The sequence below is a fragment of the Saimiri boliviensis genome, chromosome 7 (genome assembly GCF_048565385.1).
Source record: "Saimiri boliviensis isolate mSaiBol1 chromosome 7, mSaiBol1.pri, whole genome shotgun sequence".
Lineage (NCBI taxonomy): Eukaryota > Metazoa > Chordata > Mammalia > Primates > Cebidae > Saimiri > Saimiri boliviensis.
Window position 1 is genome coordinate 11,009,872 of NC_133455.1, and position 25,596 is coordinate 11,035,467.

At 53.7% G+C, this 25,596-nt stretch overlaps 1 protein-coding gene across 3 annotated transcripts in view; it reads right to left on the bottom strand.

Annotated features, from left to right (window-relative positions):
* Positions 1 to 5,265: 5,265 nt before the first annotated feature.
* The window catches only part of SETD1B (SET domain containing 1B, histone lysine methyltransferase), a 30,401-nt gene continuing 10,070 nt past the window's right edge, over positions 5,266 to 25,596 (bottom strand). For all 3 annotated transcript variants that reach the window (XM_039471572.2, XM_039471571.2, XM_039471573.2), the window contains exons 7-17: positions 23,794 to 24,618; positions 21,459 to 21,720; positions 21,024 to 21,382; positions 20,829 to 20,931; positions 18,843 to 19,337; positions 15,536 to 16,795; positions 13,888 to 14,054; positions 10,563 to 10,694; positions 10,361 to 10,480; positions 10,146 to 10,283; positions 5,266 to 7,871 (exon numbers count right to left, since the gene is read on the bottom strand). In XM_039471572.2, coding sequence (XP_039327506.1) covers positions 7,698 to 7,871; positions 10,146 to 10,283; positions 10,361 to 10,480; positions 10,563 to 10,694; positions 13,888 to 14,054; positions 15,536 to 16,795; positions 18,843 to 19,337; positions 20,829 to 20,931; positions 21,024 to 21,382; positions 21,459 to 21,720; positions 23,794 to 24,618 — 4,035 coding nt within the window. In that variant the 3' untranslated portion in view covers positions 5,266 to 7,697. The remainder of the gene's footprint in view (positions 7,872 to 10,145; positions 10,284 to 10,360; positions 10,481 to 10,562; positions 10,695 to 13,887; positions 14,055 to 15,535; positions 16,796 to 18,842; positions 19,338 to 20,828; positions 20,932 to 21,023; positions 21,383 to 21,458; positions 21,721 to 23,793; positions 24,619 to 25,596) is intronic.

The window sequence follows — 25,596 nt, forward strand, 5'->3', positions numbered from 1 at the left end:
TCCCTGCCCTCAGCAGGACAAAGCCCATGGCCTGCTCGTGCAGCTGCACTGCCCTGGCCTTGCCCGAAGTGAGGACTTCTTTTAGAAAGGGACTTGTTCATACTCGAGTGTGAGTGATCCTTCCAAAGAATGAGGCAGCTGGGTCCTAAAACCATAGGAAGGAAATTCTTCCTAGAAAGGATTTCCTTCTTCCTAGAAAGAATTTCTTTCTTCCTAGAATTTCTAGAATTCTTTCTTTCTAGAATTCCTAGAACCAGCAAAGAGAAGGTCGGGGGCAAATTGGGCCTTTTAAAACTTTTTATTTTATTTTATTATTATTATTATTATTATTATTATTATTATTATTATTATTTTGAGACAATCTTGCTCTGTTGCTCAGGCTGGAGTATAGTGGCTTGATCTCGGCTCACTGCAATTTCCATCTCCTGGGCTCAGGTGATCCTCCTACCTCAGCCTCCCAAGTAGCTGGGACTACAGGCATGCATCACCATGCCCAGCTAATTTTGTTTTTATTTTTCATAGAGATGAGCTCTCACTATGTTGACCAGGCTGGTCTTGAACTCCTAATCTCAGGTGATCCACCCACCTCAGCCTCCCAAAGTGCTGGGATTATAAGTGCGAGCCACCGCACCTGGCCTCTTTCTGCTTCTAAAGCTGAGAACCCTCTGTGAGGGTCAGTCAGCTCAGAACTAGGAGCCAGCAGATCTCAATAGAAGATAAAAATAATCTGAGTTAGCCGGGCGCGGTGGCTCAAGCCTGTAATCCCAGCACTTTGGGAGGCCGAGGCAGGTGGATCACGAGGTCGAGAGATCGAGACCATCCTGGTCAACATGGTGAAACCCCGTCTCTACTAAAAAATACAAAAAAAAAATTGGCTGGGCATGGTGGCGCGTGCCTGTAATCCCAGCTACTCAGCAGGCTGGGGCAGGAGAATTGCCTGAACCCAGGAGGCGGAGGTTGCGGTGAGCCGAGATTGCGCCATTGCACTCCAGCCTGGGTAACAAGAGTGAAACTCCGTCTCAAAAAAAAAAAAAAAAAAAAAAAAAAAATCTGAGTTGGTATAATGGGGGAAATTGGGGGATTTTTTCAATTTATAGAAGAAATCAGGGCTTCTGGGGTTACGAACTTCAGAAATAAAGAGATCAGAGAGAACCCAAAGGAACGAGTCCCAGGTCAGTGCAAACAAAAAACTCTCCCTCTATTCTCCTGTGACTTACGTGACGAAGGGAAATTCTGTGACCCAGTAGGAGGCAAGTAGTGGCTTACGGACCAAATCCGGCTCATAGACCTACTTCATTTTGCCTCCATGGTTTCAAACAAATTTGAGTCAACATTTTAGAAAGTTGGGCACATATGCCCAGGTGCAGTGGCTCACGCCTGTAATGCTAGCACTTTGGGAGGCTGAGGCAGGTGGATCATTTGAGGTCAGGAGTTAGAGACCAGCCTGGCCAACATGGTGAAACCTCGTCTCTACTAAAAATACAAAAATTGGGCCGGGCGCGGTGGCTCACGCCTATAATCCCAGCACTTTGGGAGGCCGAGACGGGTGGATCACGAGGTCAAGAGATCGAGACCATCCTGGTCAACATGGTGAAACCCCGTCTCTACTAAAAATACAAAAAATAAGCTGGGTGTGGTGGTGCGTGCCTGGAATCCCAGCTACTCAGGAGGCTGGGGCAGGAGAATTGCCTGAACCCAGGAGGTGGAGGTTGCGGTGAGCCGAGATCGCGCCATTGCACTCCAGCCTGGGTAACAAGAGCGATACTCTGTCTCAAAAAAAAAAAAAAAAAAAAAAAAAAAAATTAAAAATTGGCTGGATACTGGTGGCTCACAACTGTAATCCCAGCAGTTTGGGAGGCTGAGGCAGGTGGATTACTTGAGGTCAGGAGTTCGAGACCAGCCTGGCCAACATGGTGAAACCCTGTCTCTACTAAAAATACAAACATTAGCCTGGGGTGGTGGTGTGTGCCTGTAATCCCAGCTGCTCAGAAGGCTGAGGCAGGAGAATCACTTGAACCCAGGAGGCGGAGGTTGCAGTGAGCTGAGACTGCGCCATTGCACTCCAGTCTGGGTGACAGAGCAAGACTCTATCTCAAAAAGAAAAGAAAAAAGAAACTGAAAAATTAGCCGGGCATGGTAAAGTGTGCCTATAGTCCCAGCTACTCAAGAGGTTGAAGTGGGGGGATCACTTTAACTCAGGAGACTGAGGCTGCAGCCAGATACGATTATGCCACTGCACTCCAGCCTGGGTGACAGGACGAGATCTTGTTTCTAAAATAAATAATAGGTCGGGTACGGTGGCTCACGCCTGTAATCCTAGCACTTTGGGAAGCCGGGGTGGGTGGATCACCTGAGGTCAGGAGTTCAAGACCAGCCCGGCCATCATGGTGAAACCCCATCTTTAAAAAATAATAATAGGCTGGGCGTGGTGGCTCAAGCCTGTAATCCCAGCACTTTGGGAGGCCGAGGCGGGTGGATCACAAGGTCAAGAGATCGAGACCATCCCGGTCAACATGGTGAAACCCCGTCTCTGCTAAAAGTACAAAAAATTAGCTGGGCATGGTGGCGCGTGCCTGTAATCCCAGCTACTCAGGAGGCTGAGGCAGGAGAATTGCCTGAACCCAGGAGGCGGAGGTGGCGGTGAGCTGAGATCGTGCCATTGCACTCCAGCCTGGGTAACAAGAGCGAAACTCCATCTCAAATAAATAAATAAATAAATAAATAAATAATAATAATAATAATAAAACAAAATAAATAATAAATAAAATTGTATATTCCTGCAGCTGACACGCGTTTTCTTAGCTCTTCTTCTCCTTACTGTAGCATTTGCATTTCACATTTGTCTGGCTTGCCCTCCAGAGCGGTATGTTGCCTTCATTCCTATTCCCAGAGCCTAGAGGAGTATCTGACACATCCAAAGTGCTCAATAAATACTGCTTGATTGAATGGCCAGACACTCCCTTCTCTTTCCTGGCTCAGCCCAGACCTCAGTCCTCTATTTCCATAAATCTACCTACGGGATGTGTTCACCTGTCTGGATGTATAATTCCTAAAAGCAGCGCACTGTGAACAGACGATCTCCCTCCCGTAGCTTCATTGATACCACAAATGACGCTGCAAAGAACACTCCTGTTCATATTGTTGCCCACGGTGTCTGCCAGTTTCAATTCCTCACAGTGGGACACTGAGCAAGACTTTGTGTGCATTTTTTATTATTTTGAGACAGGGTTTCACTCTGTCACCCAGGCCAGAGTGCAGTGGCATGGTCTTGGCTCACTGCAACCTCCGCCTCCCAGTTTCAAGCGATTCTCCCACCTGAGCCTCCCAAGTAGCTGGGATTACAGACGTGCACCACCATGCTCAGCTAATTTTTTGTATTTTTAGTAGAGACGGGGTTTCACATTGTTGGCCAGGCTGGTCTTGAACTACTGACCTCAAGTGATCTGCCCGCCTCGGCCTCCCAAAGTGCTGGAATCACAGGCATGAGCCACTGTGCCCAGCCATGTGCATTTTAAACAGTGATTGCTAATAGGTATTTTTCCCCCCTAAAGGTCTGAGCAATTTTTGGCTTCCACTAATGATGCCTGAGTCCCCTTGCCTCACGCTTCCCCAAATTGGGTTTCTGCCACCTTCTAATATTTGCCAACCTGACAGGGGGAAATGGTATTGGGATAATTCACATTTCTCCAGTAAGAAGTGAGGTACAGTGTCTTTTCAGGCATATTACTGTTTGCTAAGGTTTGATGACTTTCCTTCTTGGAGATATTTACTGTGGACGGACGCCAACTATGAGCCCCTTGTCGCCCCTCTACTGGCCCAGGCAGAGCTGAGACCGACAGGGGCACAGCATCTCTAAAATGCCATTAATACGGGATCAATTTAATTCTCAACTTGTAAATGCAGACCAAGGGGACATCTCCTTAAGTCCTAAACGGTTTTAAGGAACCACCTACATTCTTCTAGTGATAGTAAAAGGATACCTATCTTTTTTTTTTTTTTTTTCCTTTTTCTTATTTGTCCAACCCAAATCCTGCAGATTTTTTTTTAATGTTTTTTAATTTTTTTTATTTTTTGAGATGGAGTCTTGCTCTTTTTCACAAGGCCAGAGTGCAGTGATGCAATCTCAGCTCACTGCAACCTCCACTTTCCGGGTTCAAGTGATTCTCCTACCTCAACCTCCCAAAGTGCTGGGATTACAGGCATGAGCGATCACACCCAGCCAGAACACCTGATTTTGTTTCCTTAATTGCAGACCTAATGAGCCAGAAACCTAAGGTTTAAGAAAAAAAAATCCAGAAATCAAACTTAAAAGCTGTGGAAGGTCTAGTATGACTATAATTTGGCCCAGTTCACAAAACCCACCTATAAGCTCAGGCCAGGCAGTGCCACACCTGTAATCCCAGCACTTTTGGAGGCTGCGTTGCAAGGATTGCTTGAGCCCAGGAGTTTGAGAGCAGCCTAGGCAACATAGGGAGACCCTGTCTCTACAAAAAAATTTCTTACAAATTAGCTGGGGCTGAGCGTGGTGGCTCACGCCTGTAATCCCAGCACTTTGGGAGGCCAAGGCAGGTGGATCACAAGGTCAGGAGTTCAAGACCAGCCTGGCCAATATGGTGAAACCCTGTCTCTACTAAAGTACAAAAATTGCCGGGCATGGTGGCTCACACCTGTAGTCCCAGCTACTCGGGAGGCTGAGGCAGGAGAATCGCTTGAACCTGGGAAAGAGAGGTCGCAGTGAGCCAAGATCGCACCACTGCACTCCAGCCTGGGTGACAGAGACTCTGTCTCAAAAAAGAAAAAGAAAAAATTAGTTGGGTGTGGTGGCATAGGCCTGTAGTCCCAGCTACGCAGGAGGTTGAGGTGGGAGGATCACCCGAGCCCAGGAGGTCAAGGCTGCAGTGAGCCACGATCGCACCACTGCACTCCAGCCTGGGTGACAAAGTGAGACCCTGTCTCAAAAACAAACAAAAAGCTCAGTGGGGCTGGGTGCAGTGGCTCACGCCTGTAATCCCAGCTACTTGGGAGGCTAAGGCAGGAGAATCGCTTGAACCCGGGAGGCAGAGGTTGCAGTGAGCAGAGATCGTGCCACTGCACTCCAGCATGGGCAATACAGCGCGACTCTATCTCAAAAATAAAAAACAAAAAACCTGATGATCTGAGTGTCTGAGTGGACCACTCCACCCTTCATGTGAGCAGGATGTGTTCCCAACAGAAAGAGAGAGAATAAAGAGAAGAGGGAGAGAGAGGAGAGCAAGAGAGACGGCGTATCTGTAAGAAAAGTCAGTATATTTATGGTTTGCTTTATAAAAGTTACTATAATACAATGGTACATAGTATTGAATTCACAAAAATATGAACAAATATTTACAGCAAGACACACTCACAACGGAAACACTTCTCTTCAAAACAAGTTACATGTGGATGATGGAATCTATACGCACAAACATCCCTAAAACTTATTGGTTCGCTTCTTTGCAGGGGGAGGGAGAGAAAAGAAAACCAAAAATAGCAGAAACCCCCAACTCTTCAAAAAGCAGAGATTTGTTCAATGAAAAATGAAGGAGTTGAAAGAAAAATGACTCAACATGTATCTTGATTATTGCAAACCACTCTGGGGCTGGGGCGGGGGCTCCTGGGGAGAGGGAGGCCCTAGTCCCCTTAGCGAATGCCAGCCAAGGTTAACACTGGGCACGATGGCTGGGCAAGGTGAGGCCAGGTGGGGGGCAAGGCAGGGGTCCCTTTCCTGGTCTCCTGGCATCCCCCTACTTCTTTTATGGGGCAGGGGACAGAATGGAGACAGCCCCTTGGGGGCTGTGCAAGTAACTTGAACCAGCCATCTCTACAAGCATTTCCTCATCTGAAAAATAAATTATTTCCTCAGTTGCACAATTAGGCAGAAAACCGCAAACGGAAGAGAAGTTCGCCGCTGTGCCCAGGCACCCCACCTGTGTCTTAATACCACCAATTTCCTTGATCTTGAAACCAGCGGGCACAGTCTCAAATAGAGGGGGCCTGGGGGAAAGCAATTAAAAAAAAACAAACAAACAAACACAACAAAACCACCAACGACAAAAAAGAGAAAAATAACAATTCTTTGTACAGAATTTACATGATAACAAGCTTGACACAAGCTGAGATACCAGAGGCTCCGGCCGCCTGCGTCCGCAGGGTGGGGGCGGCTCCCACATGGAGCGCGCTCGACTCAATGAGGACTCCGGGTCACAACAGTCACTTTCCAGAAATTATTTACACGCCTCCTCTGCTTTCTGGGGTACGGGGGGGCTTGATTTTGGGTCTTTTTTTTTTTTTTTTTTTTGGAAGTACAAAGAAATGAGCAAAAAAGGTCTTCCCGCATGTTTCTACAAGAAACAATGTTCCCAAGAGAAAGTCCTTTATGGCAGCCTATATACAGAAGTTGACTCTGAACTTCAAAAACATTTTCCCCTTCGTTTTGATTTTATACACGTACAAGAAAAAAAAAAAAAATCCATGGGAATAAACTCTGAGGAGGATGGGAAGGGGGTCAAAGAGGAAAATAAACTGGCAAAGACTCAGATCTGATTTTTAAAAATCTTTTCCAAGATTTTCCTTTCTCTGGGAGAATCTGCTCCCTCTGAAAATAAATATGCTCTGGCCTACTTGGGGTAAGGGGCTGCTGGTAGGGGGATGTGGGGTGTGGATGGGGGGTGAGTGGGTGAAGCTTATAAGCCAAAAAATGCCACATGCAGATGGTCTGACAACCCGTAATGGCGGGACTGGGGGACCCGCCTACCCTTGGGAGCCCCCCTCCCACCCAGGGTGAAGGCAAGAGCAGAAGAGAGTGGCTGCCCACCTTCTCAGCGCCCCCCACCTGCACCGGGGCCTCTGAGAGGCTCCCTCATTGCTGGCATCCGAATGAGAAAGTAAACATTGAACCCAAGGTTTCGGGGGTGCTGGGGTGAGGTGGCAGGAGAGCCCAGAGCAGAGACCCCTGCCTGCGATCAGCTTAGCTCCGCCAGGGTCTGCAGGGTCAGTGGTGCCCCGGCCTCTGGCGAGGGAACAGGCTAGGGCTTGGGTTGGGAAAGGTGGGGGGGGTCTCCTCACTGTGCCCACGGGCAGAGAGGGGTGCTTCCCGGGCGTAGTGTTCTGAGGTCCAGGCCGGGGGGCCCTCCATCCTTCCACAGCACCTGGCCCTGCGTCCAGGCCCAGGTGGCTTCCAGGACGTGGGCCACGCATGGCCACTGAGGCCTCTGCAGCCCCCAGGTGGGCGGGGGGGGGGGCCCTCTCTCTGATTCCACCTTCACATTTCAACGGTTAAAATGTCTTTTCTCACGATGAGGAAAAAAAACAGAGAAGACAAAACAACGTAGCAGCATTCACAGGAAGAGGCCGAGGGTGATGGGGAGAGAAGAGACAGAGAGAGGGAGGCAGGGGAGAGACGGAGAGGGAGAAGCTGATGCTGGAGTTACACAGAAATCCTGAACGGGGCGTTTGTAAAAATGAGAGACGTGGGCTGAACGACAGAGAAGCCCTTTCCCGCGGAGGGGCCGGAGCCGGGGGCTCCAGGGGGTAGTGTGGGGCGCCAGGCCCTGAATGGCCGCTGGGTAGAGGACAGCACCTGAAATGGGGGTGGGCAGGGGGCTGGGCCCCGGGCCAGGGACTCCACGCGCGGGATTCCCGGGGCTACGGCTGACATCCTTTGAGTCTGGCACCGGGGCCTAGTTGAGGGTCCCCCGGCAGTTCTCGGAGCCGCAGAGGCAGGGGATCTTGACGTCCTCGATGGGGAACTTATAGTCATAGGTGATCTCCTCGTTGACATTGATGTGCTGCTTCGAGTAAATGACGATCTTCTTCTGCGACTCCACCGTGATCACCTTGGCATAGCAGTTGGGCTGCGGGCAAGGTTGGGGGAGAGTGAGCCCCAGAACCCTCAGGGCCCCCCACCGCTGCAGACCCCTCAAACCCAACCAGACCTGTGCTCAAGGCCTGACACTGCCACGTGACCCCCAGCCCACTTTGGCTCCCCCTGCCCCCAGGGGTGACTCCTTGCCTTTGATACTAAATAATGACAATGATAAAAATTATTTCTCAGGCCTTTCATTTCCATTCACAGTGAAAGGGCCTCCCAAAGGTATGTCTATTTTTAGCTGAGGTTTCACTTCTGAGCTCTAGACAAAGGATCAGCAAACTGTGGCCCCTAGCCGCCTGTTTTTGTAAATAAAGTTTTATTGGCACACAGCCATATCCATTCTCCCATTCATTTGCATATGATTTGTGGCTGCTTTTGTTGTAACAGCCAACAGTAGTTGCCATAGAGAGCATCTGGGGCACAAAACCAGAATATTTATTATCTGGCCCTTTACAGAAAAGGTAAAGGGCTCCAAGCCCATAAATTTTTTTTTTTTTTTTTGAGACGGAGTTTCGCTCTTGTTACCCAGGCTGGAGTGCAATGGCGCGATCTCGGCTCACCGCGACCTCCGCCTCCTGGGTTCAGGCAATTCTCCTGCCTCAGCCTCCTGAGTAGCTGGGATTACAGGCACGCGCCACCATGCCCAGCTAATTTTTTGTATTTTTAGTAGAGACGGGGTTTCACCATGTTGACCTGGATGGTCTCGATCTCTTGACCTCATGATCCACCCGCCTCGGCCTCCCAAAGTGCTGGGATTACAGGCTTGAGCCACCGCGCCCGGCCAAGCCCATAAATGCAACTACCTGCCATCTGCCCGTGGCAGCCCCGGGACCCATCTTTGACTCAGAAAGCTCATATCTAAAGCATGACCTGCCCCTGCTCTGGGCAGCCGCCGTACCACGCACCCAGGCCCCAGGGCATCTGCCTCCCAGCCTCCTCTTCAGTCCACATCTGGCCCTCACCAGGGCCAGTGAGTTCTGTCCCTAAAGGGCCTCTTAGTTGTGTCGACTGCTGTCCACCTCTGGGGCCACCAGCCACAGCCAGGCCCTATCACTGCTCACAGCCTGCTACAGCCCCCACAGCCACTCTCACCCCTGAAAAAATCCATTCCTCCCCCAGCAGCCAGGGCAATGTTTCCAAAGGGACGGCAGAACCTGTCACTCGATGGCTCCAACCTTCCAGCGGCCTTGGCTCTCAGAAAACCTAGTTCCTCAGCTCGGCCACCCGCCGCCCGGCCCACCCCGTCCTCTCACGCTACCCCATCCCCACTGCCGTCCTTGCTGCCTCTCAATCGGGCATTCTGCCCAATGCCCCAGGGCCTTTGGACACGCAGTTCTTGTCCCAGCACCGCTTCCCCTGGGCAATTCCCTCTCACCACTCAGATCCCCCCCGGATATTCACAGGAAAGTCCCTATCACCCAGGCAAGGATCAAGTCACAACCTCGAGAGCCAGCAGGCACTGAGGACCAGCTTGGTCCGCTCTTAAAAGGCCCACGTGCAGTGACCCACCCATGTGGCCCTCCCAACAACCCACAAAGAACGACTGTTATTGTCCCTGTTTTACAGACAAGGAAACCGAGTCACAGAGACATTAAGTAACTCACTAAGCTTCAACACCAAGACTCAAACCCAGAGTCAGGGGCGCCCCGCCCCGGAACAGGCCTGCCTCCTGCTCGGAGCCTGTCCTTTGGCACTCAAATCCCTCTTATCAGTGCCCCTCCCCTCTAGGCCTGCACCACCCAATATGGTCGTCACAAGCTAATTAGGTTTAATAAATTCATCAAAATGAAATAATACTGAAAACGCAGGTCCCCAGATGCACTGAGCACATTTCAAGTGCTCAACACTATACGTGCGGCTAACCCACAGCACAGATGCACGCGGTGCATGGACCCCCCGCAGAAAGTTCTGGTGGACAGCTCGGCCAGAGGAGGGCTAAGCCCAACCGATGAAGGCATGGAGCAAAGGCTAGCAACAGAGAAACAACTCCGTAATTACCGATGAACTGAACCAACCACTTCTTGAGCACCTTGCGTCCTCAACACGCCACAGAAGTCTCACTGTGCCCGTCTGACAGATGAGAAAACTGAAGCTCAGAGGAGCAGAGCTGCTGCTAGGAGATCTCACATGTCCTCCTCTCCCTATAACCCTCGGCTGACCTGAGCTTGGGAAGGAGGCCGAGCCGATTCCCATGCCAGGGCTTTAGGTGCTCCTGGCACAGAAGCAGGGGCAGGGGCCACCCCCTGCCGGTACTCACGTTACAGCTGTGGTTGATGAAGCGCGCGAAGTTGCCGCACTTGGTGGCGTCAATGATGGTGTCGTGGTCCACCCGGAACATGTAGCTGCTCCCGATACCCTCATCCTCATAACGCTTCTCCCTCATGTCTGCGATCACCTGGCCACGAAAGGGTGTCAGTCTGGCTGGGCCAGCCCCATGCCCACCCCGTGCCCATCCCACTGGGCAGTGCCTACCTGGCGGATGTTCTGGCCCACATACTCGATGACCATCTCATCAGCCGCAATGGGCTCCATGGCGAACAAGCCCCAGTCGTGAATGTGGCTCTTGCAGAACTTGAGCTTTTTCTTCCGGAACTACGGGAGGAGGGAGGGGAGCGGTGAGCCCCGGTCTCAGGTCCTGCCACCACCCCGGGACCTGAGTGAAGCCCAGCCTCACCTTGAGCTGGTTGAACTTGAGCAGGTCGCTGTCACAGCTGCCAGTGAAGGAGGACAGCAGGCGGCGCTGCTCTGAACGCCGCTCCGAGCCGGCCCGGGTGGAGGCATGGGGCTGCGCCGGGATGCTCATGCCCTGTGGAGGACCGTATGTCGGGGCTCAGAAGGTCCGTCCGGCCCTAAGCTCTGTCCTTGCTCTGGGCTCCTCCGCACTTGTCTGTCCCTGATTGTCACCGCTTCCCCACCTCCTCCATCCCATCAGTATCTGAACATGCTCAAGTTCCTTCTATCTTCAAAATGACTCACCCTTTCCTGGCGCTATCTTTTCCCCATTTCAGCCCAAGGTTTTGTCTACCCTGACCCCCATTTCAGCTCTCACCCAGACCCCTCCAACCCCCAAGAATTCAAAATTGGGGATCCTTCTGAAACCCTCGTGCCATGTCCTGCTCTTGGCCTCCCCAGGCTTCTGCCCCACCCATTAACCCTTGGAACGTCCCAGGCCTCTGCCTTCAGTAACCACTTGCCTCCTGGCAATGCCTACACTTAGGTCCCCGGGCTAGAGACCGCCATCCTAAGCTCCGCTGTACCCACATGCCCACCAGACCTCGCTGCCTGGGTGTTTCAGAAACCCCAGAATTCAAGCTGTCTTGCGGTGATGGCGTATTGACCTCCCCATCTCGGGCCTGTCGTCCAGCTTCCCAGAGCCCCCCACCCTAGCCAGACCCTGGGCTGTCACCACCTCCATCCCTGTCTCCTGTCCTCAATCGGGCCCTGGTCCTGTCCATCCCACTTCCTCACAGTCTTCCACCGGCATCCACTTCTCACGGCCCACCTAAGTCCAGCCTGCCCGCACATCCAGCCTGGAAATCACAGCAACCCACACACAGTCTGCCCTCGGGACCCCTGTGCCAGTTCCAAAGAGCAGCCAGCAGGCGCTTTAGGAGTCAAGGCTGGAACCACGCCATCCCAGCTCCTCTCAGAGCCTCCCTCAGCTGGCTGTCACCCCAGGAGACAAGCCACTCACTGCCACAGTCCCCAGGACCCCGGTGGCCCGTGCTGTCTCCCCCACCCCGCCCAACACACACACCATGGAGCTCCCCCTGCCTCGGAGCTCCCCCTGCCTCGGGGCCTTGGTGCTGCGGCTGTCCTCGGGACGCCTGCTGCGGTCAGCGAGCCCCTCTCCAGTTTTAACTTTATGGAAGTCGTTTTCTTTTTTTTTTTTTTTTTTTTTTTTTTTTGAGACGGAGTTTCGCTCTTGTTACCCAGGCTGGAGTGCAATGGCGTGATCTCGGCTCACCGCAACCTCCGCCTCCTGGGTTCAAGCAATTCTCCTGCCTCAGCCTCCCGAGTAGCTGGGATTACAGGCACGCGCCACCATGCCCAGCTAATTTTTTGTATTTTTAGTAGAGACAGGGTTTCACCATGTTGACCAGGATGGTCTTGATCTCTCGACCTCGTGATCCACCCGCCTCGGCCTCCCAAAGTGCTGGGATTACAGGCTTGAGCCACCGCGCCCGGCCTGGAAGTCGTTTTCTACTCCTCTGTCGTCTTGTGGCATCCGCATGGCTCCTGCCCTCACTCCACTTGGGTCTGACCTCTCTGACTCCCCTTTGACTTGGTAATCCCTAACCCCCTCTCCCGTTTTCTCCATCGTGTTTTCTCTGCCTGGAATCACATACTTCTTTGTTCACTTGATTATTTCCTACGAGTCCCCACTAAAATATAAATTCCAGGCGTGCACCACGATTCATGCCGGTAATCCCAGCATTTTGGAAGGCCGAGGCAGGCGAATCACAAGATCAAGAGATCAAGACCATCCTGGCCAACGTGATAAAACCCTGTCTCCACTAAAAATACAAAAACTAGCTAGGCATGGTGGCGTGCGCCTGCAGTCCCAGCTACTCTGGAGGCTAAGGCAGGAGAATCGCTTGAACTGGGTGGCAGACGTTGCAGTGAGCTGGAACTGTGACACTGCATTCCAGCCCGGTGACAGGGCAGGACTCTGTCTCAAAAAAAAAAAAAAATTTTTTTTTAAAGAAAAATTAGGCCGGGCGCGGTGGCTCAAGCCTGTAATCCCAGCACTTTGGGAGGCCGAGGCGGGTGGATCACGAGGTCAAGAGATCGAGACCATCCTGGTCAACACGGTGAAACCCCGTCTCTACTAAAAATACAAAACATTAGCTGGGCATGGTGGCGCGTGCCTGTAGTCCCAGCTACTCGGGAGGCTGAGGCAGGAGAATTGCCTGAACCCAGGAGGCGGAGGTTGCGGTGAGCCGAGATCGCGCCATTGCACTCCAGCCTGGGTAACAAGAGCGAAACTCCGTCTCAAAAAAAAAAAAAAAAAAAAAAAAAAGAAAAATTAATAATTAAATAATTATATTCCATGAGAAAAAGATTTGGTTTTGTTCATTGCTATAAACCCAGAACAGTGCCGGGTACACAGGATGTACTCAATAGATACTTCCTGGATTAAAAAAGAATGAATGGGCCGGGCATGGTGGCTCAAGCCTATAATTCTGGCACTTTGGGAGGCTGAGGCAGGTGGATCACAAGGTCAAGAGTTCAAGACCAGCCTGGTGAAGACGGTGAAACCCCGTTTCTACTAAAATTACAAAAACTAGCCGACGTGGTGACAGGCACCTGTAATCCCAGCTGCTCAGGAGGCTGAGGCGGAGAATTGCTTGAACCCGGGAGGTGGAGGCTACAGTGAGCCAGGGCAACAGAGCAAGACTCCATCTCAAAAAAAAAAAAAAAAAAAAAAAGAATGAATGAGGCCAGGCAATGTGATTCATGCTTATAATCCGAGCACTTTGGGAGGCCAAGGCAGGCAAATTACTTGAGGTCAACAGTTTGAGACCAACCTGGCTAACATGGCAAAACCCCATCTCTACTAAAAATTAGCCAGGCGTGGTGGTGGGCACCTGTAATCCCAGCTACTTGGGAGGCTGAGGCAGGAGAATCACTTGAACCCAGGAGGCAGAGGTTGCAGTAAGCTGAGGGCATGCCACTGCACTCCAGCCCAGGTGACAGAGCAAGACTCTAGCTCCAAAAAAGAAAACAAGCAAAAAAACAAAGAAATGAATGAACCTTGTGGATCTGACTTTGCCTCCCTGATTAAGCTCTTGGGAGGTGCTCCAGGGCACACTAGACTAAGGCAGATCCCTTCCTTCTCCTAAGCCCTGCCCACCCGCCTCTCCCCTTCCACTTGCTCGCTCTGTGTGCCAGCCCCTCTGACCTCACAAGTCACTCTGCCTGGTGCCCCTCCAGTAGTGCCCCAGATCCCCAGGCTGTCAGGCAGGCTCTGATGTGTCCAGGAACCCTGGTAGTACCTGGGTGTCTGCAGGGGGCTCATCGGTGCTGGCACGGCTGCTGTTGAGGTATCTGAGCTTGTCTTTCTTGTCGATGGTGTAGAAGCCCTCGCTGCGGGCACAGCCCGTCACGTGCTCACGGATGCCATCGTCCCGTTTCTTTTTCTTAGCTGAAGAGAGGCTGGTGGGTGGGTGTGGGTCAAGGGCCACATGGACATTCTCAGAGAGCCCCTCCTGGTCCCTTCAGAGACTGGTCCCGCCCATCCTCAGACCACCCTCCAGGGGCAGCAATGCCCAGTTCTACTGCCCACTCCCATGCCACCTCCCCGAGGCTGCCTGCTGACCAACCCCACTGCCAGTCAGTACCTAGTTGCATGCCTGTTTTTGTTTTTTTTTTTATGAGACAGGGTTTCTGTTGCCCAGGCTGGAGTGCAGTGGTGCAATCTCAGCTCACTGCAGCCTCTGCCTACTGGGCTCAAGTAATCCTCCAGCCTCAGCCACCTGAGCAGCTGGGAGTACATGCATGCGTCAACACTCCCAACTCATTTCTGGATTTTTTTTTTTTTTTAAGAGATGGGGTTTTGCTACACTTCCCAGGCCGGCCTTGAATCCAGAGCTCAAGTGATCCATCCGCCTCAACCTCCCAAAGTGCTGGATGTGTTAACCACTTCCTGCTCAGTTTCCCATCTGTAAATTGGGGTGACAGTGATGGCTCTGCAAGTGATGAAATATGCTTATGGTCCTTAGCAGAGGCTTTTTTTTTTTTTTTTTTTGAGATGGAGTCTTGCTTCATTGCCCAGGCTGGAATGCAGTGGTACAATCTCGGCTCAGTGCAACCTCCCCCTCCCAGGCTCAAGTGATTCTAGTGCCTCAACCTCCAGAGTAGCTGGAATTGTAGGCACACACCACCACACCCGGCTGATTTTTGTATTTTCAGTAGCGACGGGGTTTCACCATGCTGGCCAGGCTGGTCTCAGACTCCTGGCCTCCAGTGATCCGCCTGCCTCGGCTTCCCGAAGTGCTGGGATTACAGACTTGAGCCACCACGCCCAGCACCGAGCAGCGCTCTTGACACAGACTGAGAGCTCACAAATCAGTCTGATACAACAGGGATAATGACAGCTCCAGCCTCTCAGGCCTACGGGAACAGCCAAGCCTCATGAAAGCCTCGTGGTGAAGAGCCCAGACTCCAGGTTTACCTGGGTTCAAATCTCAACTCTGCTACTTGCAGCTGTGTGACTTTGGACAGGTTACTGAGACTCTCTGAGCCTTAGGTTCTTCATATGTAAAATGGGAATCATAGCCCCTATCTCACCAGGCTACTGAGAAGATGCCTGAGGATATGAAGGGGACAGGACAGAGAAGTCCTCAGCCCTTTGTCTGCTGTTAAGCTGCACAGCACTGCTGTTACACGTGGCCCCGAGACCTGCTAACTCTGGGGATGAGATGGGCCTGGCGCAGAGGGAGTCCTTAAAATGTGCCAGTAATGATTCGCTTGGGAGCCTGGCAGGGTGCCAGCACACAAACACCGATTGGGAAATGACGGTGATGCGTGCTGTCACCTTCATGGGCACCGTGGGCTGCTCCAGACTGGGAGGTGGGGCCCAGAGAGGTGAGTGGGGACTTCCTGCACCCCAGAAGGGGCTGAGCCCCCACGCCGGCAGGATATAGGGGTGGTAGACCCAGAGCGTGTCGTTAAGCCAGTCCATGCCGTTATCCTGCTGCAGCAGTCGCTCGTAGGTGACACACAGGAAGCGGATGTCCTCCTCGTCGATGCCACCATTCCAGATGTCATACAGGATGGTCATCTCCTCAAACTCTGAGCGGGGCCGGAAGAGGGGCTGGGGTGGCGAGAGCTCGGGCGAGCCTGCAGGTGGCACCAGGTCCTCATGGCGCTTCTTAGGCGGCCGGCGCCACGGCCCCCGACTCTTGGCCAACTCCATGTACTCCTCAGTGACCTCGTCACGCCCACGGGAGCCTGGAGGGATGGCCTCGGAGGGCCACTGGTTGTCTAGCTCCTTGAAGGGCAGCTTGGTGGGCTCTACAGGTGGGGGGGGTGGGGGCGGGGGTGGCTGGGGAGGAAGAGGTGGTGGAGGGGCTGGGATTCCTGCGTTCCGGAAGTCCAGGGTCACCGTCCGGGGGTCATGGGTGCTGGGGAAGACAGGGGTCTGTGGCTGGCCCGGCGGAAGCAGGAGGTCCCTTCCAAAGGCGGCCCCCACTGGCGGCCGGACCAAGGGCCCATCCAAGGAGAGCATAGATGGTGGGGATCGCCGGGGCCGGCCCGGCTTCCTCTTGATCGGGGGTGGGCAAGGGGCCAGGGGGGCGGGCAGCAGGGGTGGCAGCTGGGTAGGGGCCCGAGCCTGGGCCCGCAAGACAGCAGGCAATGCCAAGGGTAAGGGCAGGGGCAGGGGCAGAGGGAGGGACAGGCCCGTCTCCAGGAGCACCGGGGAGGCCAGGGGCCCGGAGCGCTCGTCGCGTCGGCCAGCGGGGAGCGGGCAGACGGGCAGGAGCAGGGGCCTGCTGGGCTCGGGGAAGGTGGGTGTGAAGCTGAAGTCCCGGCCAGGTGTCCGAGGGAGGCCCCCACTGCTGAAGCCAGGGGACGGGGCTGGGTAGGAGAAAGGGCTGCCGGGCACTTGAGGAGAGCTCACGGACAGGCCACTGCTGCCCGCTGATAGCGGGGGCTCCCCGCCTGGTGTGGCTGGCACCGTCTCTGTGCTCTGCGACTTGGCCAGGCTGCCACAGAGGCCTGGAGTACGAGGGGGCTGGTCCTCAGTAGGGGGCTCCGGAGGGACAGATGGGTGTGAGGCGTCTGTGGTCTCGGGCTCCGGCGGTGGGCTGGGTGGCCGGGGTGGTCGTGGGGGCGGCAATGGTGGCTGCAGGGGCAAGGGAAGCATCGTAGGCGGCTCCGGCTCTATTTCCAGGTCACGCTCTGCAGAGAGGTAGGCAAACACCAGACAGTTACCATTCAATCCAAACAGCTCTCAGTGCCCTAGTCAGCACCCCACACCTGGCTGGCTCCCAGCCCTAAGTCTGAACACAGGACCTGTCCGTCTCCAGCTAAACCCTTGAGGACTACTCAGTGCCCAACCCAGTGTTAGGCAAACAGTACGTGCTAGGCCATATCACAGATGCAGGAGACACGTTTCCCAGCCTTTCATACTACATCTTCAGAACAAAGTCCCTGTGGCCTAAGAAAATCTGCTCTATGACTGAATAAAATTCAACAAGTCTCTTTTCTGCAGGACTTGTCAGAGCCCTCAAGGATTTTTTCCTAGCACTTACCTCCATTGTCACAGCATACACTTTTTAATTTTTTAATGAATTTGTTTTATATTTTTATTTTTGAGACAGGTGGAATGCAGTGGCATGATCATGATCACTGCAGCCTAGACCGCCAGGCTCAAGGAATCCTCCCACCCACGCCTCCTGAGTAGCTGGGACTACAGGAATATGTCACCGCACCCAGCTACTTTTTAAATGTTTTGTAGAGACAGGGTCTCACTATGTTGCCCAGGCTGGTCTCCAACTTCTGGCCTCAAGTGATCCACCAGCCTTGGCATCCCAAAGTGCTAGAATTACAGATGTGAGCTACCATGAGCAGCCACAGAATACATTTTTTTCATTTTCTATTTTTATATTATTTTAGAGTTTACTCTTCTGAGACAGAGTCTCACTCTGTCACCCAGGCTGGAGTGCAATGGCGCAATATCAGCTCACTGTAACCTCTGCCTCCTGGGTTCAAGCGATTCTCTTTCCTCAGCTTCCTGAGCAGCCAGGACTACAGGCACGTGCTACCATGCCCTGCTAATTTTTTGTATTTTTAGTAGAGACGGGGTTTTGTCATGTTGCCAGGCTGGTCTCAAACTCCTGACCACAGGTGATCTGCCCGCCTCAGCCTCCAACAGCGCCGGGATGACAGGGGTGAGCCCCCGAGCCTGGCCCATGTTTTTCATTTTCTAATTGCCCTGTTGTCATCTCTTCCCCTGCTCCGTGGGAACAGATATTTTTGTCTGTTTGGTCTATTGTTGTATTGCTACTGCCTAAAATAATAGCAGGGACACAATAGACGCTTAATATTGAGTCAATATTCAAAGACGTGGTTAGTGGTGGAACAAACAAAACAAAGTACATTAAACAAAACACAGTCGTCCCTCAATACACGCAGGGAATTGGTTCCAGGACTCCCTGGAATACAAAAATCTGCACATACTCCAAGCCTGTAGCCCGCCTTGCAGGGTCTTATCTAGCAAGCTGCCCTCCATACACGCAGGGTTCACATCCCGCCAGTATTTTCTGTCCACGTTTGGCTGAAAACAATCTGCACGGCAGTAGGCCCTAGCCATGTGTTCAGTGTACAGGGGCAGCTGTAATCCCTATTTTTCCCTGAGGGACTTTAATTAAAGGTATGTGCCAACCACATGCAGCTAGGTAAGCCACAATGAATCGAATAGTATTACAAATTCAGTTCACACTGGCCGTTTCGAGAGCTCGGTAGCAACACCATGTCTGAAGGCTACAGAGCTGGCGGCACAGCCCGAGAACGCTGCCATCACTGTGCAAAGTTCTCCTGGCCGTGCAGTTAGAGCCTCTCACGTGCTCTGCGCAGCTTCATCACAATGCTGGAGGGGGCAGTGCCCACAGCCCTCACCTAGCCCAGCACCCCAGGGCCTCCCCCACCCACCTGTCACTAAAGTAACCATGGATACCCATCCTTCTCCTGGGGAGCATCTCATGGGACTGATGGTCCAAGGACCAAGCCAGCAGGGCAACACTGGCAGTGGGGACTGATAGCAGCAGCGGTTCCCCTTCAGGAATCCATGCAGTGCCAGGCTCATCTCACTTGAGGGAGGCGTGACTGACGCTGTTTGACAGGGGAAACCGAGGCTGGGGACAGTCAGCGATCTACCCAAGGAAGCCCAGGTTGATTCTGATGGCGAGGACTTCCCAGCACCCTCCCAGGGGGATGCAGGTGTTACCTGGAGCTCGCTCAGGGGACGATGGGGGTCGGGTCTCCACCTGTGTCGCAGGGGGCTCTGGAGACAGCAACATGGCCCCTTCCTGGCTCACACCTGGCTCCTCAGGGGGCTCCCTGGAGTTCGCTGGCTCTTCAACGCCCACAGGCAAGGGGGGCTCAGCCAGCATGGGGGGCCGCTCCTCAGGGGCCACAGCCTCAGTCTCGATGTTCACCTCCTCTTCCACGCCCAACGAGTCCATCGCCAGTGTCCCCGAGGCCACAGTCACTTCCTCCCCATCCTGCTCAAAGTCCTCGGGGCCTGCAGAAGCCATGCTCTCATCTGCTACCATGGCCTCCTCCTCCTCTTCCTCTTCTTCCTCTTCCCTGGCCACTACTTCCTCTTCATCCTCCGAGGACGAGGGCGAGGACTCGGAGCTGGACTCAAACTCGGAAGACTCAGAACTCTCACTGGACGACGTGCCTTCAGCCTTGGAGGTTGCAATGCTCACCGTCTCCTCTGGATGGGGGACACAGAGGGGGGGCCGCCTGAGGACCGCTGTGCCCCAGCCCTGCCCAGACCCCTCACCAATGGCCTCAGGCTGAACACGGCCCTCAGATATGTGTGTGTGGCGTGTGTTCACTAACAGGCATTTTTTTTAAGGGGGAGTCTTGCTCTTGTCGCCCGGGCTGGAGTGCAGTGGTGCAATCTCGGCTCACTGCAGCCTCCACTTCCCAGGTTCAAGAGATTCTCCCCGCCTCAGCCTCCCAAGTAGCTGGGTAACAGCACGCACCACCACACCTGGCTAATTTTGTATTTTTAGTAGGGACAGGGCTTCGCTATGTTGGCCAGGCTGGTTTCAAACTCCTGACCTCCGGTGATCCACTTGCCTCAGCCTCCCAAAGTGCTGGGATTACAGGCGCGAGAGCATTGTACTCAGCTGCTAGTAGTAATTTTTTTAAATTGAGGTAAAACTGACTTAACAGGCCGGGCGCGGTGGCTCAAGCCTGTAATCCCAGCACTTTGGGAGGCCGAGGCGGGTGGATCACGAGGTCAAGAGATCGAGACCATCCTGGTCAACATGGTGAAACCCCGTCTCTACTAAAAATACAAAAATTAGCTGGGCATGGTGGCGCGTGCCTGTAATCCCAGCTACTCAGGAGGCTGAGGCAGGAGAATTGCTTGAACCCAGGAGGCGGAGGTTGCGGTGAGCCGAGATCGTGCCATTGCACTCCAGCCTGGGTAACAAGAGCGAAACTCTGTCTCCAAAAAAATAAATAAATAAATAAACTGACTTAACAGAAAACTCCTCACTTTTTAAAAAAAAAATTATTACTATTTTTTTTGAGGTGAAGTGTCACTCTGTCACCCAGCCTGGAGTGCAATGGTGCAATCTCAACTCACTGCAACCTCTGCCTCCTCTGCCTCCCAGGTTTAAGTGATTCTCCTGCCTCAGCCTCCCAAGTAGCTGGGATTACAGGCACCTGCCACCACACTCGGCTAATTGTTGTATTTTTAGTAGAGACGGAGTTTCACTATGTTGGCCAGGCTAGTCTTGAACTCCTGACCTCAGGTGATCCTCCCGTCTTGGCCTCCCAAAGTGCTGGGATTACAGGTGTGAGCCACTGCGCCTGGCCAGCTGCTCGTTTTACAGTGACTATTCCAGCATCATTTCGTACATTTGTAATGTTGTACAACCACCACCTCTATCTGGTCCCTAAATATTTTCAGCAGCCTGAAAAGGAAGCCACATAGGCTGAGCAGGTGCCCCCACAGCAGACTCCCAGCCCTGAGGCCCACGGACCTGCTTTCTGTCTCTATGGATGTGCCATTCTGTTCGGGACACTCCCTGAGGATGGAATCACCTACCACCCCGTGTGTGGGTTTTAATAAGGTAAGGTCTCAAAAGCATAACATTTTGCCTCAAAGCGTTTCTGACAATTGCCGAGGCTCTGCTCCAGGGGAGGAGGGACCCCGGGAGGGCCAGGCGGCCGAAGCCTCCCTGCTCACCTCCATCCGAGTCCCCTTCGTCCTTCTCACTCGCCTCTGACAGGGCTGTGTCTTCGTCATCGTTCTCAGACTCATCTTGGTCATCACTGTCATCATCGTCATCCTGGGGGAGATGGACAGGTAGGGACAGGTGAGCTGAAGGGCCTGGCCCTTGTCGCCCAGCCCAGCCCCGAGGCCTCCTGGCCTGCTAGGTACCTTATCTGATGTGGATGAGGTCGAGGAGGAGGACAGCTGGCTCCTGGGGCCCTCCTCCTCCTCCTCCTCCTCCTCCCCCTCCTCCTCCTCCTCCTCCTCCTCCTCTTCCTCCTCGGTGCTCTCCTGCTCCTCCTCCTTGTCAGAGGCCGAGGACGAGGGTGAGGTGGTTGAGGAGCCCGAGGATGAGGATGCCGATGAGGATGAGGACACCGACAAGGATTCCTTCTCATCCTCCTCCCCACCGCTGTCCAGCTCCAGAGGCCGTGCGGGCCGCCGCCGCACACCCACACTCTTGGGGTCCCGCTTGGCAAGCTCACAGGGGGTGTCCGTCACGTCCCGGTCCCGCTCCCGCTCGGACTCTGCGGAAAGGGAGGGAGTCAGAGCTGGGCCGTGGGGGATTTGGAAGAACAGGACCCCAGCACCCAGGGCACCAACCTTCATCTTCCTCATCCACAGAGGTCGAGGGCCGCAGCCGCTTCTGGTCGCCAGACGAGGTGGTGTCTGGGGGCTCCTTCCTCTTGACCTTGAAGGACGGCAGGCGAATGGCCCCGCGCAAGCCGATGCCCAAGCCCAGGCCCTCGTAGGCTAGGCCCTCGCCCTTGCCCCATGACTCCAGCAGGCAGGAGGCGATACGGTCCTTAGGCTTCGGCCTATCCTCGTCCTTGTGCTCGCCCGACTTCACGGGGGTCAGCGAGGCCTGGGATGGAGACAGGAGGGCACCGTCACCGGTTCTGGCACCACCGGCCCCTGCAGGGAGCCCTCCCCAGGCCAGCTGCCTTCCACTCAGCAGTAATAGCCACCCCAGGTAACTGCATCCTCACTCCCGACACACCTAGCCACACTCTGCCCTAAGTTACCCAGGAGGCTCCCGATTACCGCTCGGCTGCACAGATCCTCAATGTCCTCCTCTGGAAAATGGGACTACTGCCACGGCCTTCCTCACAACAGTGGCCTTGGCACTTTGCAGACTGAGTTCCAAACACTACACCACAGGGACACATCTGTGCCACAGCGGCAATGCCACCCTCACAAGGTAAGACTGACACCATCCCACCTTCTCTTCCGTTTCCAGGCATTACAAACAGTTACCTACTGGCTTGATTTCACTGCCCGCTAAGGGTTGCCCCTGTAGTTTTGAAATGCTCTGCCCTCAAAGGGATGCTGTGAGAATTAACAAAATGAGCCACAGTAAGAGCTTTGCGAGGTGCAGGGAGGCCAGTGGCTCTTTTTATTCAAATTGCGAATGGCTTTGCTATTAGCTGTTCCTGTAGGGTCAGTGTAATTTGGCCATACCATAAAGAGCTGTGTTTCAGTGATTTCAGAGGTTCATTCTAATTTTACTGCCCAGTTATGCGGATAACAAACAGGCTCTGACAGATGCCGCTTACCTGCAGCTGCAGAGAGCAAGCAATTCCCAAAGCATGCTCCAGGGGACACTAAAACTCATAACCAAGGTCACCCCTGCGGGGAGGGAGCAGGAGGGAACAGGTGGAGGGGAGTGATTGAGGGGAGTTTAAAGTATTGAAGAAAAAGTTCTCTCTTATGCATTAAGAAAGTAATTTTAGTTTACTCGTAAGATTACCAACAGGCAAATAATATGTTAAAAAGGGGAAAAAAGGCCAGGCATCATGGCTCACACCTGTAATCCCAGCACTTTGGGAGGCTGATGCAGGGAGATCACTTAAGGTCAGGAGTGCAAGACCAGCCTGGCCAACACAGTGAAACCCTGTACTAAAAATATAAAAATTAGCCAGGCATGGCTGTGGGTGCATATAATCCCAGCTACTCAAGACACCAAGGCAGGAGAATCGCTTGAACCCAGGAGGTGGAGGCTGCAGTGGGCTGAGATCAAACCATAGCACTCCAAACAACAAAAAAAAAGTAAGTAGGCCAGGAGCAGTGGCTCATGCATATAATCCCAGCTCAAAAGGCAGAGGATCACTTGAGTCCAGGAGTTCAAGACTAGCCTGGACAACATGGCGAAACTCTATCTTTACAGAAAAATACAAAAATTAGCTGAGTGTGGTGGTGCATGCCTGTAGCCCCAGCTACTTGGGAGGCTGAGGTGGGAGGATCCCTTGAGCACAGGGAGGTTGAGGTGTAGTGAACTATGATTGTGCCGCTATACTCCAGCCTGTACGATTCAGTGAGGACCCTGCTTCAAAAAAAAAAAAAAAAAAAAGGGTCGGGGGAGTGGTCCAAGCCAAGACAGGGCTGCCTGTAAAAGGTGACATGAGGGTAGGTGAGAGGAGCCAAGTTCAAAGGGCGTCACAGCTGTGAGCCATCTGCAGTGGCGGGAACAGTCTGCACCAGCTGTCTCGTATGAGGCCACTATGCACCTGTGGCTACTGGGCACTTGAAGTGTGGCACGTGCCAAAAAGGAGTTTTAAATTTTACTGTCTGAATTAACAGAGTAAAATTTAAATTAATTTAAATTAATTTACAAATTTATTTTTAGAGATGGGCTCTTACTATGTTGAACTCCTAGGCTCAAGCAATCCTCCCACCTCAGCCTCCCAAAGTGCTGGGATTATAGGTGTGAGCCACCATGCCTGGCTGTTGATTTAAACTGAAAGAGCCTCGTGCAGCTAGTGGCCGCTGAATGGGAGCACAGTTTGCAGAACTTTGAAAGTGGCCACAGGAATGCAGCTCCTACACTGGGGGTTTGCAGCAGCATTTCCAGTTAACAGTCTCAGGGGAAGAGCAGGTGCCTGGCTGGGGTCCTGCCCCCCACCCCCAAGCCATCCTGGGGGGCCCTGCACCCACCCACCTTGGCCATCCGCTCCTTCTTGTCCCACCACTCGTCGAAGGCCCGGAAAGCCACCACTTCCACCATCTTGCGGTTCAGGTCCCGCTTCATGATGGCCTTGAGCTCCTTTAGGACCACCAGCAGGACGCCATCCACTGTGGCCTTGTGCGGGTCCTCCTGGCGGGGCACATAGCCTGGCGGAGGCACTGATGGGTCAAACTTGGGCAGTGGTGGCCAGTGCTGCCCGCGGCCCGGGCCGGAGTTGCTCAGGGAGAAGGGGCCCCGGTAGGGCGGCAGGTTGACAAACTGGAGCCCGGCTGAGGCAGCGGCAGCTGCGGCGGCCATGAAGGGCGGGTAGGGGCAGGCGCCCTGGCCTGTCATCAGCCGGCTGAGCACCTGCGTTTGCATCTGGAAGGACATGGGCATGCCGCCCCACTGGCCACCCAGCACGTGGCTCATGTCCACCTGCATCACAGGGAACAGGCCCGGCGGAAAGGGGGGCAGTGGCGGCAGGATGGGTGGGGGTGGGACCCCAGGTGGTGCTGGCAGGGGTGGTGGGGGCACTGTCACAGCAGGGTGGGCTGGAGGGGGTGGGGGTGGGGGTGGGGGCAGAGGTGGGGGCATGGGGAAGCCAGGCTGCGGTGGGGGTGGTGGTGGTGGGGGGGGCAGCGGGGGGAAGCCAGGTGGTGGGGGCAGCGGCAGGGTTGGGGCCAGCACGGAAGGGGCTGCCACAGCCCCCCCTCCTGGGGTCACCACCATCGGCTTGGGGCAGTCGGCACTGGTGATGGGGGCCGAGGGCATCTCGTCATCCGAGATCTCCATGTCCTCGCCTGAGGACTGCTGGCCCTGCAGAGAGAGCAGGGAGAGACGGTGAGGTGAGTCTGCGGGGCCAAACGCTCCTAGAGCCCCTCCTGGAAGACTAGCGGTCAGCGGCACTCCCAGCGGCATGACCCCGTGCGAGTCCTTCAGCCTCTCCAAGCCTCAGCATCTTCATTTGCAAAATGGGCATCACAGTCCCTACCTCGTGAAGTTACCACTAGGATTCATTCATTCCAATTCAAAAAACATTTACCCAGTACCTGTATGCCAGGCACTGGAGTGGGTACTGGGGAGACAGAGGTGACCAGGCAGACAACAATCTCACTCCTGTGGAGCTGGACCCGCAGGAAGAGGCAAAGGAAGACGCAGATGAAGATGGGAAAGGTGAGGGAGAGAAAGCAGGCAGGGAGAGGAGTGGGGCACAGGGCAGGAGACGATTGCAGTTCGAGAGATTCTGTTGCAATTTGTATGCAGAGAAGATAATACAAATAGTTACCATTTCCAGAGTGTCTCTTAGGTGCCAGGGCCTTTGGAGTCTTGCTCTGTTGGCCCAGGCTGGAGTGCAATGGCGCGATCTCGGCTCACTGCAACCTCCGCGTCTTGGGTCCAAGCGATTCTCCTGCCTCAGACTCCCAAGTAGCTGGGACTACAGGCATGTGCTACCGCACCCAATTAATTTTTATATTTTTAGCAGACACAGTGTTTCACTGTGTTTGCCAGGATGGTCTTGAACTCCTGACTTTGTGATCCGCTCACTTCAGCCTCCCAAAGTGCTGGGATCACAGGCATGAGCCACCGCACCCAGCTGCCAGGGCCCTTCCAAACACTTCACATTTATTAACTCAGCTAATTCTCGGAACAGCCCTATATTTAACTCCATGTTATGCCACAAGGAAATTGGGACACAGAGAATTTAAGTAACCTGCCCAAAGCCACACAGCCCACAATAGACAGAGCCGGGATTTGAACCAGGAAGCAGTTCCTCAGCCTATGCTCTGTCAGCCT